The 13,973-nt window shown below is 36.2% G+C and overlaps 1 protein-coding gene across 1 annotated transcript; it reads left to right on the top strand.

Moving 5' to 3' along the window:
* The first annotated feature begins 2,825 nt into the window (after nucleotides 1–2,825).
* Nucleotides 2,826–10,270, top strand: LOC121488769 (acyl-CoA-binding protein-like). The gene is made up of 2 exons (XM_041751077.1): nucleotides 2,826–2,844; nucleotides 10,086–10,270. Exons 1-2 carry the CDS (start codon nucleotides 2,826–2,828, stop codon nucleotides 10,268–10,270), a joined length of 204 nt encoding a protein of 67 aa, XP_041607011.1.
* The last annotated feature ends 3,703 nt before the right edge of the window (nucleotides 10,271–13,973 follow it).

Raw genomic sequence — 13,973 nt, forward strand, 5'->3', positions numbered from 1 at the left:
ACACTACTCCATCTCAACCGATGCTTCTCTCAGGTTCGTAGTTTAAAAACTTCAAGGATCACTATATATTGAAACTGTAACTTCAAAGTTAATTTAAGCAACTCTTCTTCTTTTAATTAATATAACCTTTTCTTCAGACTTCTCCGGTAAGTGCAAATCAGATAAAAACTGCAAAATGCATTTCTTACAATTTTTCCATAGGTTTGTGATAGTCTAATATAAGAAACCAATTCCAATTTACACTTAGGAAACAATACATTCTAAGCTGATAGGTTGAATTATTATAGTTTTTTAAGTAAAATTATTGTTAAATCATTAACATCTAATAATAAAAAGAGTAGTAGCATTACATCTAATTGTAACATCTAATAGTAAGAATTTTCCTTAAAGCAAAAGTCACAACTTTGCAAAAACATAATGTGTTTTTCATTGAATCTGACATTCATTTAACAAAAACTTTCCAAGTGTCTTTAAAACACCTGAATAGGGTGATCACTCAAAAGGACAAAATGATGTATATGATAATACATATTCCAGAGTATATTTTATGTGGTTAATGCAGCATGGAATTCAATTGAATGGCCTCTGTATCCCACCCTCACTATTTCATCTTTGACTATGTCTTAAAAAAATAGTGACAGCATAATTATTTTTACCGATATCTTTAACCAAGATTGTACACTTAGTATCAGTGCTCATAAGTTGGTGCCCAGAACAGCTGAGTGGACCAAAGCAATTAGGACCATCTTTATCCAGACTGTTTAACTAGGCCTAGAAAGGATTAGCTGGCTGCCTGTCTTGTTCTTTATGATAATTATTTTTGTATAAGCAAAGAAAGCTCTTAAAGAAGTCAAGGCTTAGAATATCAAAGGACTTTCATGTACTTTAATGCATCCCTTTGAACTTCTACAAATAGATCAGTTGCCACTCAGTGGTTAAACAGTGAGTACCTATGCATGTGTCCAAGGTATATCTCACAGCACTCTCCAATATATTTCCATCTTAAATATATGAAAGAATATACAAACATTGCCAATATGTTTTCATTACTCAGATCATCCCATCAAGTGGATCATAAAAAACAAAAACAATCGTATATATGAAGAAAAATTACAACTTTAGTACAAGTGAATTTAGCTTACAATGATGTACTGAGAACTATTTACATAGAAAATTTGTTGCAACTGTGCAAAATGAACATCTACCATATATATTTAAATGGTCAGATGTTATGCTAAATAATATATGGTAAATGGATTCTCTTCTGTGTAGCAGATGAGGTCCAGTTATGTAACTAACATCAAAAGACTTCTCAAGGAAAAAGAGTAATTCTTAAAGTAGACCCTAAAGTTGAGAGAAAAATCACTATATTGAACAGGTATAAAGGCACTATTATGTATGAAGAATGGTAAATGTCTAACAAGCTTTCCAGGGAGGAAAGGGACCTTATTTATTGCACTTGCCAATGTTGTAATGTAAATACTCCTACCAGGGCCAGTTTCAAGCAACCACTATGTCCCCACTGAGCAAGAAGTGGGAAAGGCTTGACTATAATTAGTAAGCCAATAAAAAACAGTCCCATGAAATGGTTGGAAATTACAGACAGATGATAAAATATCTCTGTAATTCTTTATATTTACTAGGCTTCCTTGAAATTAGAATGAATACATGTGATTGTTTCTGGCCTAAAAAAGTGAGACATGATGTGTGCCATTTCCAAGCTACAGTGGTTGTAAGCAGGTATGCATCTTCCCTCTACTTCCCTGCTGTGACCACCAGGAGAACTTACGTTCCATGAGGCGCAGCTACAAGGTGAGGAAGGGCTGTCTTGCCCTTGTCTGACTTTGAGTGTAAAATATGAATCAGTATAAGGCATGGAGAATTTAGAGCGTATCTGAAATTGCAATACAATAGAGACCAACATATATCTCCTCAAAATTCTTTTGAATTAAATAACTCCAGTTGTATTGACTGCTTAGCTCTGACCTTTCTTTCACCCTTATATCCTTGACAGACTACCTTTAAGGAATGGGAGGTAACCAAGCATGGGTTACAGAATTCATCTTGGTGGGGTTCCAGCTCAGTGAGGAGATGGAAGTTCCTCTTCTGGATCTTCTCCCTCTTTTATGTCTTCAGTCTGCTGGGGAATGGCATGATCTTTGGACTCCTCTGTCTAGACTCTAGACTGCACACCCCTATGTACTTTTTTCCTTTCACACCTGTCCATCATTGACATGTCCTATGCTTCCAACAATGTCCCCCAAGATGCTCACAAACTTAGTGAATCAGAAGACAACCATACCTTTTGTTCTATGCATAATACATTTTTGTATTTAGCTTTTGCTCACAAAGAGTGCCTGATCTTGGTGGTGATGTCCTATGATAGGTTTGTACAGATCTGCCACCCACTCTAGCACACTGTCATCAAGCTGGAGAGTGTGCACAGTCTTGGTCATTGCTTCCTGGACACGTGGATTTATTCTGTCTCTGGTACATGCAATTCTCCTTCTAAGGCTGCCTTTCTGTGGACCTAGGAAGTAGACCACATCTTCTGTGAAATCCTGTCTCTTCTCAAACTGACCTGTGCTGATACCTGGATCAATGAAGCTATCATCTGCTGCCTGTATATTTATCTTAGTTGGGCCCCTTTCTTGGGTGCTAGTCTCCTATACTAGCATCCTCTGGACCATCCTGAAAATCCATCAGGAGAAAGCTGAAGAAAAGCCTTCTCCACCTACTCTTCTCACCTCTGTGTGATTAGGCTTGTCACTGCGATGGTGGTTTATATGGTTCCAGACTCTAGTCAGAGAAAGGAACAGGAGAAAATGCTCTTCCTGTTTCATAGTCTCTTCAATCCAATGCTGAATCCCTTCATCTACAGCCTCAAGAATGCTCAGGTGAAGAATGCCTTGTATGGAGTAATCCAAATAGGGTCTATGTGAGGGGAGGATGGAACTTATAGCTAGGTCAAGTCTTTTCCCTTTGAGATGTTTGAGAATGACAAGGTTTCCCTTAAAGCTTCTGCCTTTTTATTATCCAGAGCAGCAAAGTATTTTCAGGTAATAATATTTCACTTTGTCATGCCTTTTCAATTATTAAAAGAAAGCCTAGCAATATAAAAAACTTTTTAAAGATTTTATTTATTCATGAGAGAGAGGCAGAGACACAGGCAGAGGGAGAAGCAGGCTCCATGCAGGGAGCCTCCATGTGGGGCTCGATCCCAGGATGCTGGGATTACACCCTGGGCCAAAGGCGGACACTCAACTGCTGAGCCACCCAGACATCCCCCTAGCAATATAAATTAATAAATATATAGTGGAATAGTGTAACATGCTAGACTTTGCTTCTCAATGGATAAAGATAAACTACCTAAATAATCATGTATGTGTGTGTGTGTGGTGGGGCGGGGGGGTGGTCCCTGGGTTGCTCAGTTGAGTGTCCAAATCTTGATTTTGGCTCAAGTCATGATCTCGGGGTCATGGGATCAAGTTTTGGGCTCTATGCTCAGTGTGAAGTCTGATGGAGATATTCCCTGTGCTCTGTGCTCAGCAGGGAGTTGGCTGGAAATATCCCCTTTCCCTCCCCCCATGCTCACTCACACGCTCTCTCTCTCTAAAATAAATCTTTAAAAAGAATAATAATCATGCAGGGACTGTGACTTCCAGGTGATGTCATGCAAAGTGACAATACATCTAAGATTTATTTATTATTCCTAAATGAGTATCCTTTCTTATGAAATAAAATCATTAAGACCTCTTCAATAACCTTTTAACTATATTTTTAGTTAAAATTTTAAGAGCAGAAAAGATTTTATAGTTTTGCATTAAAAATAGTGTATTGTCTTGTAAAAAGTAACTGGTATCAGACTTACTGTCCTGCTGTAAATGATCTCAACAACCCATAGTAAGCAACATTTGACAGTCATTGAAACAATGAAGAAGATGCACATGAGGGAAGTACCACATTTACCCTCAGTTGCCCCAGGGAGGTGTTTCTCTGGTATTTGTGCAGGAATATGGAACCCAAGCAGGAATCAGAGAAAGTAGTGATCAGAGTTCAGTCTGCTGGATCAGTTAGGAACTGGGGAGGTCAGTGTACCACAGGAGGAAGAGCAATAAAGAGAAAATCCTAGAAACATAAATGAAAGTGCCATTTGAGTTCTTAGTTTTCCTTAGTTATGTGAAAATGGATTAAGGAAATGGATTAAGAAAAGAGAACTCTAGTAGAAAAAAGCTGCCAGGAGACTGAATTTAGAGCAGAGAATTTGGAACTAACAAATGCAGGGAAGATATTGGAGTTCAGAGCCAGCCAAAATGGGGAGGTATACTGGGGAGGGTGGGGGTACTTAGGAACTCAGCTGAGACTCCAGAAATCCCACATCTTGGGTGAATTGCCATATCCTAGAAGTACATGTTATATCCTAGCAATAAAGAAGGAAAATGAAATACACTCACCGTCACACAGCTTGAAACCTAGGCTTAAGAGGAGTAAGAGATCTTCAAGTAATTTAACTGTGCTCCAGGAAAAAAAAAAAACAAAAAACTTTTGAGAGTTTCTCTATCACATAACTTATAATTTCAACATAAAATTTTTAAAATTCCTAAACGTAAATAAAAGGCACGAAAAATTAATGAGATAAATCAGTTATTAGGAACAAAGTCACAGGTCATCCAGATAATTAGAATTGATAAGGACATTAAAATATCTCTAATCAATATAAAGAAAAAACTGAATGACAAAGCAGAATACTTCAACAGAAAATAAGAATGTTAAAAAAAGCATTCATAATCTTCTCCAAAAACAAAAGAAAAAACCCCTTACATATATAACTCATTAGATATATTTGACAGAAGATGGGATACAACTGAACCCAGGATTGGTTAACTCAAATACAGTTCACTAAATGTTACCAAACTAAAGCAGAGGGAGAAAAAAGAATGGAAAGAACGTGAGAGCAAAATAGAGTTGTGGGAAATACTCCAAAAGTCCAATAAACTTTAATTTCCTAGTTCCTGAAGAAAAGAGAAAAAAATGAAACAGATGGATTATTTTGAAGAAATAATGACAAGAACTCAAAAAGTCTGATAAGCAATACCAATATACAGATTGAAGAAGCTCAAAAGAACTCAAGCAGGATAAATATAAGAAAACTTCACTGAAAATATGGTCAATGATATTATGATACATTGTATGGTGACAGATGGTGGCTGCACGTGTGGTGAACACAGCATAATGTATAGAGAAGCCAAATCATTATGTTGTATACCTGAAACTAACATTGTATGTCAATTACACTCAAATTAAGAAAAAATAAATTTCAAACAAAAAAAAGAAGGAAAAATTAAAACCTCATTGGAAATATACTGAAAATGAAAAATAAAAAATAAACCTTACAAATGATCAGGGGGAAAATGCATTACTTTCAAAGGAACAGTAAGATTTTAGCTGATTTCTTCCAAACATCATGGAAGCCAAAACACTATATTAGTGAAATTAAAAACTATCAGTATAGATTTCAATATACAACAAAACTGTTCCTTTAAAAGTGTTATCACTCAGTAGAAATTAAGAAAGGATATTGGGAATATCAGGAAGAAAAATAACAATAAACAAAACTAGGAGTAAATTCCATAGGCTTTTCTTATCCTCATAAGTTTCCTAAATTATGTTTGATGGCTTAAGCAAAAATTATAGCATTATTTGGTGCTATTCTAAACTTTAGAGAAAATATTGAAGACTGTTAGACTATATATAAATTGGAGAGAGTAAAGACATAAAGGAGATAAAGTTTCTATACTGTACTCAAACTGGTAAAAAAAAAAAATGGCATCAACTGAAATGTGATGATGTTTGATACCTAGAGCAACCATTAAGCTATTAAAAAAAAAAATGAAAAAACAATACAAAGGAATGCACAAAAGCCCTATTGGTAAATCAAAATGAAACTCTTAAAAAAAAAAAAAAGTCAAGTAACCCAAAGAAGTCAAAAAATATTTTAAAAAGAAAGAGTTGAAACAGAAAATTAAAAAAAAAAGAGAGGCACCTGGATGGCTCAGTCAGTTAAGTGTTGCCTTCTACTAAAGTCATGATCCCAGGGTCATGGGATTGAGTCCATTATTGAGCTCCCTGCTCAGCAGGGAGTCTGCTTCTCCCTCTACCCCTTCCCCAGTTCATGCTCTCTCCTCTCTTGCTCACTCTCAAAATCTTAAAAAATAAAAAATAAAAATATCAGACTTTTATTGTACCAATAATTAGATTAAATATGTGCATATTATAATAAACATGCATTAGAAAAGAGGAAAAGTCTACAATGATATATCACCTCACACCTGTCAAAATGGCTATGCAAATTGGTGTAGCCACTGTGGAAAACAGTATGGAGCTTCCTCAAAAAATTAAAAACAGAACTACCCTACAATCCAGAAGTCACATTACTGGGAATATACTCAAAAAATACAAAAAAAAAAAAAGCTAATTCAAAGGTATACATTCGGGCCTTTATTTATTGCAGCATTATTTATAATAGCCAAATTATGGAAGCAGCCCAAATGTCCACTGATAGATGAGTGGATAAAGATGTTATGTGTGTGTATATATATGTATACATATATATACACACAATGGAATATTCACACACATATAGGTATACATATACACACACACACACAATGGAATATTCAACCATAAAAATGAAATTTTGCCAGTTGCAATTACATGGATGGAGCTAGAGAGTATAAAATAAATCTGAGAGACAAATACCATGATTTCACTCCTATGTGGAATTTAAGAAAAAAATGAGCAAAGAGAGAGACAAACCAAGAAACCGAATTCTTACCTATAGAGAACAAACTCATGGTTCCCAGAGAGGAGGTGAGTGAGGGATGGGTGATGGTGATTAAGGAGCGCACTGGTGATGAGCCCTGGGTAATGTATGGAATTGCTGAATCATTATATTGTACACTTGAAGGTAATACAATACTGTATGTTAACTATATTGGAATTAAAATATATAAATGAATAAATACCTAAATATGTAAATACATAAGTATATAAATGAGAGTCTCAGATGAATAATAGATATCCCTACCTCAAGATCCTAGAAAAAGAAGGGCAAAATAAATTTAAAGGAGGGGAGGAAAGGGAAGGGAATTAATGAATATAAGAACAGAAAACGCTGAAATTTAAAATGGAAAATGAAGGTAAACAATAGAGTTGTTTTTTTAAAGATCAATAAAATTTAGAAACCCCCAACAGTACTTGTAAAGACACGACTTAAAAATATCAGAATGAAAGGGGGATATCACTGCAGACATCAAAGGATGGTAAAGGAAATTACAAGTAACTCAGATTAAATGAACCACTTCTCAAAAATCAGAAACTACCACAACTCCTCTAATATGAAGAATTCATTCACATGATCCTGTAACTACTAAGGAAATTTAATTCATTGTTTTAAAACTACCAAAACATAAATCTCAGGAAAATGACTTAAACACACACACAGCCTGTACACAAAGAAAATTTTTTAGTAATAGCTCAAAACAGAAACAATTCAGATGTGCACGAGCAGGTAAATGGTTATACAGTGGCACATCCACACCATAAAGTACTTCTCAGCAATAAAAGGAGCTACTATTGATAGATACAACAACCTGGGTGAATCTCCGGAGTTTAAAAAAAAAAAAAATCACATAAGATTATATACCATATGGGCATGGCTAGAAAAAGGCAACATGGGAGATTCTTGTAGTGATGAAAATGTTACCCACCTGGACTGTACCAGTGTCCATACACTGAGTTTTGAAAGATGCTAGCAAAGGGGGAAACCGTAAAGAGTACACAGTATTATAATAATATAATAACCCTTGTATTATTTCTTAACATCTGCATGTGAACCTATGATTATATCAAAAGTTCAACTAAAAATGAAAAATTTTAAACACTAAAAACATAATTCTTATACAAATTTACGAGAAAATTTAAGGAAGGTATCGAAATAACTTTGGACAGAATAAAATTGGAAACTTTACACTTTGGATTACAGGGCTTAATATATAGTGTTGTGTTAAGTCTTTAAGGATAATCAATAGAAGAAAACAGAATACAATAATAGATACATATGTATTTCATCAATATTTTTGACAAAATTACCAATGTAGTTTGAAGTCGTCTTTGCAGTTGGACATCTTTACAAAAAAAAAAAAAAAAAAAACCCTTCACCCCTATTTCATACCATACACGAAGATAATTTGAGTGCACCTTAGATCTAAACATGAAAGCAAATGATTACTCTTCTAGGAGAAAAATTAGAGTATGATCTTTTGGTAGGTTGTTTTCTAAAGCACGAAGCTAAGAGCACTAATCATAAAAAGAAATGAAGCTGGATGCCATTAAACTAATAATTTGTTTATCAAAAGACTCCTTAGGGAAGCGTAGAGGTAAACCACAATCTGGGTGAAGATAGCTTTCTTACACCTGTTTCACAAAGCACTAAGATCCAGACTCTGTAAAGAATGTCTACAAATTCAATGACCGGGAAAAACTCCATTGAAAACTGGGCAAAAGATTTGAACAGGTACTCCATACAAAAGGTTATTCAAAAGATCGATAAGCGTATGTATTCGGTACAATTAATCATCAATAAACACAAATGCCACAATAGCTAATATTATAAAATTAATACCAAGTGGTGGAAAACTAAAATTATAAAACCATACTGAAAAACTGTTTGGCAATATCTACTAAAATTAAACATGTGCCTGTCCTAGGATTTGTCCAAGTCTATCCTTGGTATACCCACTGAAAACACATATGAGAGCTGCCTGGGTGACGCAGTCCATTAAGTGTTTGCCTTCGGCTCAGGTCATGATCCAGCCCTAGATTGGGCTTCCTGCTCAGCAAGGAGTCTGCTGCTCCCTCTCCTTCTGCCCTCACCCCCCACCCCCAGCTTATACTCTCCCTTTCTCTGTCTCAGAGAAAATATTTAAAAAAGAATATTCATAGAATGTTCTAGTTTCAATAGACGAAAACTAGAAACAACCCAAATTTCCATAATAGAATAGTGAACTATTTATATTGAATATTATGCAGCATAAAAAAATGATACAACAGCACAGATAAATCTCAAAGACATTATATTGGGTTGAGGAAGCCAGACATAAAAAACATACATACATACTGTGTAATTTATTTATATGAGCCTCAAAAAAGAGGCAAAGCTAATCTTTGTTGTAACAGAAGTCAGAATTCCTTCCTCAGAGTGAGGAAGTGATTTTGGGCGCTGGTCGTGCGGTGAGGGGAAAAGAAAAGGGAATTTTCTCTTGTGTTGAGGATGTTCTATACCTTGATCTGGATGGGGCTTACCCAGGTGTGTTAATATATACAAACCATTGGATCTATACACTTTGTAGCTCTTTATAACACTTGGGCCATTTCATCAGCAGACCACTTGGATTTGAAGGGGTCTCTAATAGATCAAGATGTCACGTGGAATCTCTGGCAAGCCCCAGTAGGTGAATCGTAGCACAAGCAACAGGGACTCTGCATCAGGGTCTTTCCCTCTATTCCAGAAGATACTACACATTTCAAAACACAACTCTTCACGTACTATTGAGCCTTAGCAGCGACTACTCGTAGAGTGTCAAGTAACTGTAAGTGCAGGGTTGCCTATGTTGAGCTGAGATGTTACACGACACACCAAATCATAACAGTGAGTGACCACAGCAGCCATGCCTCACACCAAGAATGCGGTGAAACTCAGGAGGAGCAAGCACAGAAGACAAAAGTAAGACAAAGCAGAATGGCCCAGATCCTCACATCCTGGTATCAACTATATCACAGCTATCATGGTTCTTCTCTCTCTGCTGTGTATCTGCCACGCCGGTGGTCATTGATAAGGGTAAGTCTCTCATTGCTTGGAGGTGGCAATTCACCTTGCCACTTACACTGTGGAGACAGAAATTGCCTGAAGTGAGAATTTGCACCGACTCCTGAAAATTAGCAAATAGTTTGACTTGTTGGTCACAGACCTGGAAGGAACACAGTTGAAATATTGTGAGAATCTGTATATCCCACATTAATGCCAGACAAGCAAGTGAGTCTGTATACCATAAATGCAGAATGGCTTGGAGTGTTGGACCTCAAAGGCAAGGCCAAATGGGATGCCCAGAATAAGCTGAAAGGAACTTCCAAGGAAGATGCCGTGAAAAAGTACATCTATGAAGATGATGATCTAAAGAGAAAAATACAAGGGACTGGATTTGGCTACTAGGCACACATGTCCTCTCAGTTGGTAGAATGTCTTGCTTTTCTAACACTGGATGAAGCCAAATGATGAAAATAACTGGTTAACCCAGTTCCTCAAGACTGTCTAGGATATAATTCTAACAGATTATGGCCTGAAATAGCTTCTGACTAGTTTTTCTGTAGATAAATTATAAGTACATTTACTACTTTCTTTAATGATGGCTTTTTTTTTTTTTAATCAGGTACAAGATGATTCAGTTGGAATGTCAGCCTTTGTTCTTGGCCACCCCAGTGATTGCAGGATAAGCACCCAAATGCAGTAGCCATAGCAACAGAGATGGGGGCTTTGCATGAATCTAACAGCATAGGCTGCCCCTCACCAAGACTGCTCTCTACTCCGCTGCTCTGCTCAGCTGAATATATGTTCTGTCTGCAGCAGAGACCCATGCTGGGCTCTCAATATGGTCCCTTTTTCTTAAGGAGACCAGTAAATCAGTCGTTGGCTCTCCAATTCCTTCCACCCCATGTGGAGCCGTGGTTCATCATTATTATGGATAAAATGCATCACAACGGTTAATTTCCCTTTCTTGTCTGCAGTACCTTGGTCAGTACCCTGATGGGAGGGCTTTGGAATATCTGATTTCTGATACGCTTTCCAACACAACATCATCTTAGTCCATTAGACCTGCTTCACAGCTAAGGAGGTAAAAATGGGCAAATGACCAAGGGATCGTTCCTCCCAGCTCATATTGTGTTACTCAGAAATTATAGACCTGATAGAAATTGTGACCTGACACACAGCAAGTTCACTGGATTGTTGATAGCATCCTGCAGAATATGCTGTGATAGTATATGCCTACTCTCTTAGGTAGATTAAATATATTTCGCCTCATCCATATGGGTTGAGAGGATGGGAGTTGGCCATCGGCTTTCCAGTGTTAGAAAAGCAAGACATTCTACCAATTTAGAGGACATGTGTGCCGAGGGGCCAAATCCAGTTCCTTGTATTTTTTCTTTAGATTGTCTTCTTCATAGATGTGCTTTTTCACGGCATCTTCCTTGGAAGTTCCTTTCAGCTCATTCTGGGCATCCCACTTGGCCTTGCCTGTGAGGTCCAACACTCCAAGCCATTCTGCATTTATGGTATACAGACTCACTTGCTTGTCCCCATGAGGGCGGGATCAGAATTATCAAAAAGGGGAAATTTTCAAAAGTAAACTTGGTCAGCCCTTCTGCCCAGCTGTTCTTCCAGCCGGGTCGATAAACACCAGGGCATGTCCAATGTGAATTCCCAGCACAGATGCCCACACATCTGTAGATCTATGCTCAAGGATGTAGGATCTGAGTCACTATCTAAAATGATATAATGATTAAGGCCTTTGAATTTAAGTTCATTTTCCAAACACCTTCAGGATGGTTGGAAAACTAGACAACACTAAAAGAAATAAGGGTGTAGGAGTTAATGTCAAGGTTTGTTCTTCTATTTCACTGTCAAAAAATAACCACGCATGGATCTTTGAATCTCCCAAGTGCCTCCTGAATGTTTAGGATCTGGAACAACATAATTCGTGAAACTGTAACAAATCCTGGTATTTTGGAAGCTGTATTATTCACGTGGTGACAAAGAATGAAGTTATGTGTGTATTATTTCAGTCAGGAAGGGACTGCTTGTTTTTGACTTCTAAAGATCTTGCTCTCTCTCTAGCCTCCTAAAAGACACAAATAGGAACTACCAGTCCTCTCACCTCTCAGGAGAATAACAGTGGTGGGGTTCTTCATGACTCTGTAGGGAGCATGCTGATACAAGGGAGACCTACTGTCTCGTCCCCTATACACAGCTCTCCTGGCAATTGGGAAGGTACTTTGTGGAGATGATAAATTAATAAAGACTTCTCTTAAAGGCAACTTGAGGAGCAAAGATCCTTCCTTGGCAGTTCTCAGACGAGCAACAAGGCTTCTAGCACCATCAGTAAATTCATCCACCCTAGATATGTTTGCCTTTTCTGCGTGAAGATTTATTGGGGTCTTTATACAACAATCATCTCTAGACACACAGGTTTCCTATTTGCTTTTGTGAGTCCTGGTCAAATATATTTTGACATCATGTTCGTTTCCTGTTAGGTTTTACTACCACAATTTAATATTATGTAAGGTACATTGTTATTAATACATAAAGTTTGTTCATTGATAGGTTAATAGAATATTCTGAGTAAAGTATGTTATTAACCTATCAATATATTAATACAACCAATGTATTAATGGCTATTTTTGACTGGTAGCTATTTTTAAGGTAAAGAGCTAAGTATGTGCAGGGGACTCTCTGGTAAATACTTAATATTAAACAGAAAAACAGCACTCCTTTATTAAAAAAACTAGATTCAAAGTGTCATTCATAGAGGGAAGTCAAATATATAAATAAATATGTAAGGAAGACTATCCAGAGTTATTGAATAAGTGTGCAAATGCTTATCTATTTATTATGTGCAATAGTATGAGGACAGAGTGCCAGCAATGACTATGAGCTTGGAGTTCCTATCATGATAGTTCCCCCCGCAGAGCAATGATAGGTATATTATAGGAAATCAGCAAATATTCTAAATTATTTTTAACATCCTGTGCATGACTCTTATTATTGGAGTGGTAATAAGATGGTTTCAGTGCAAATGGGATCATTTTTAAGCAGGCTTATTATTTTGTAGCCATTTAAATTAAGGATTTATTGCTCATCCTTGCTGTCTCCAAGATGATCTTACATGAAGGATGGGAATAAATTTTAAGTGAAAAGGGCAATATCATGTTTGTACTTACATTTTAATTGTGGAATCATAAAAGTAAGAAAGATGATTTAGTTCAATCTCAAGGATTTCAGAGACTCCTTCTGCATTATCCTTCACGGTAGCTACTGTCACCTGCAGAGGTGGGTATTTCTGGAGTATTTATCAATATTGAGTCAAAATAAAAGTTACTGATTCTGGGGGTTTTTTTTGTTTGTTTAAATAAATGATAGTATAAATCTATTCAGTCGTTCATGTAAATGCTCATCTAAATATTGTGGAAACCTAATAAGAAATGTGATATTTTAGGCTGAAGATAAGTCTTTATACTTGATCAAGAGGCGATTTCATGAGATATTAATTGTGGAGGTGACAGTAGATGCAAGATTGGAAAATGTGTTTAAACAAGCAGATGAGAGGTTAATGGCTAATGGTGAATGAATATGGTCAATGGTATATCTAACCGTAGCATATTCTATCCTTAATGATTCCTTCCAACTCAAGATTACACTTGCTGTATTTTAAGGACTTGGGCACTTGGGTGTATCAGTTAGGAGTCATTATATTTGTAAAAAAAAAAAAAAAAAACAGTAATTCTGACTAATATAAGCAGAGAAAGGCAGAATTTATTTGAAGAACATAGAGTAGCCACTGAATGAAACAAAAACCATGTATTTGATTAACATGTGACAAAATTTTAATTTTGAACATTTAGCCTCTCCCAAAAACATTAACAACGACAAAGGAAATATGTATGTGTGTGTATATCTATTTTTAAATTTACTTCAGGGCTATTGAAGTCTTTATACATTCATTAAAATACACAAAAATTTAGTGAAAGTATTTCTGAAAACTTTCCTATAAAAAGGTTTCAAATAAGTTAGCATGAATTTATTTTTAAAGATTTTTTTTTTAAATCACAAACATTAACTCAGTTTATTCTGTCCTAGGAAT

The sequence above is a fragment of the Vulpes lagopus genome, chromosome 4, assembly GCF_018345385.1.
Source record: "Vulpes lagopus strain Blue_001 chromosome 4, ASM1834538v1, whole genome shotgun sequence".
Classification (NCBI taxonomy): domain Eukaryota; kingdom Metazoa; phylum Chordata; class Mammalia; order Carnivora; family Canidae; genus Vulpes; species Vulpes lagopus.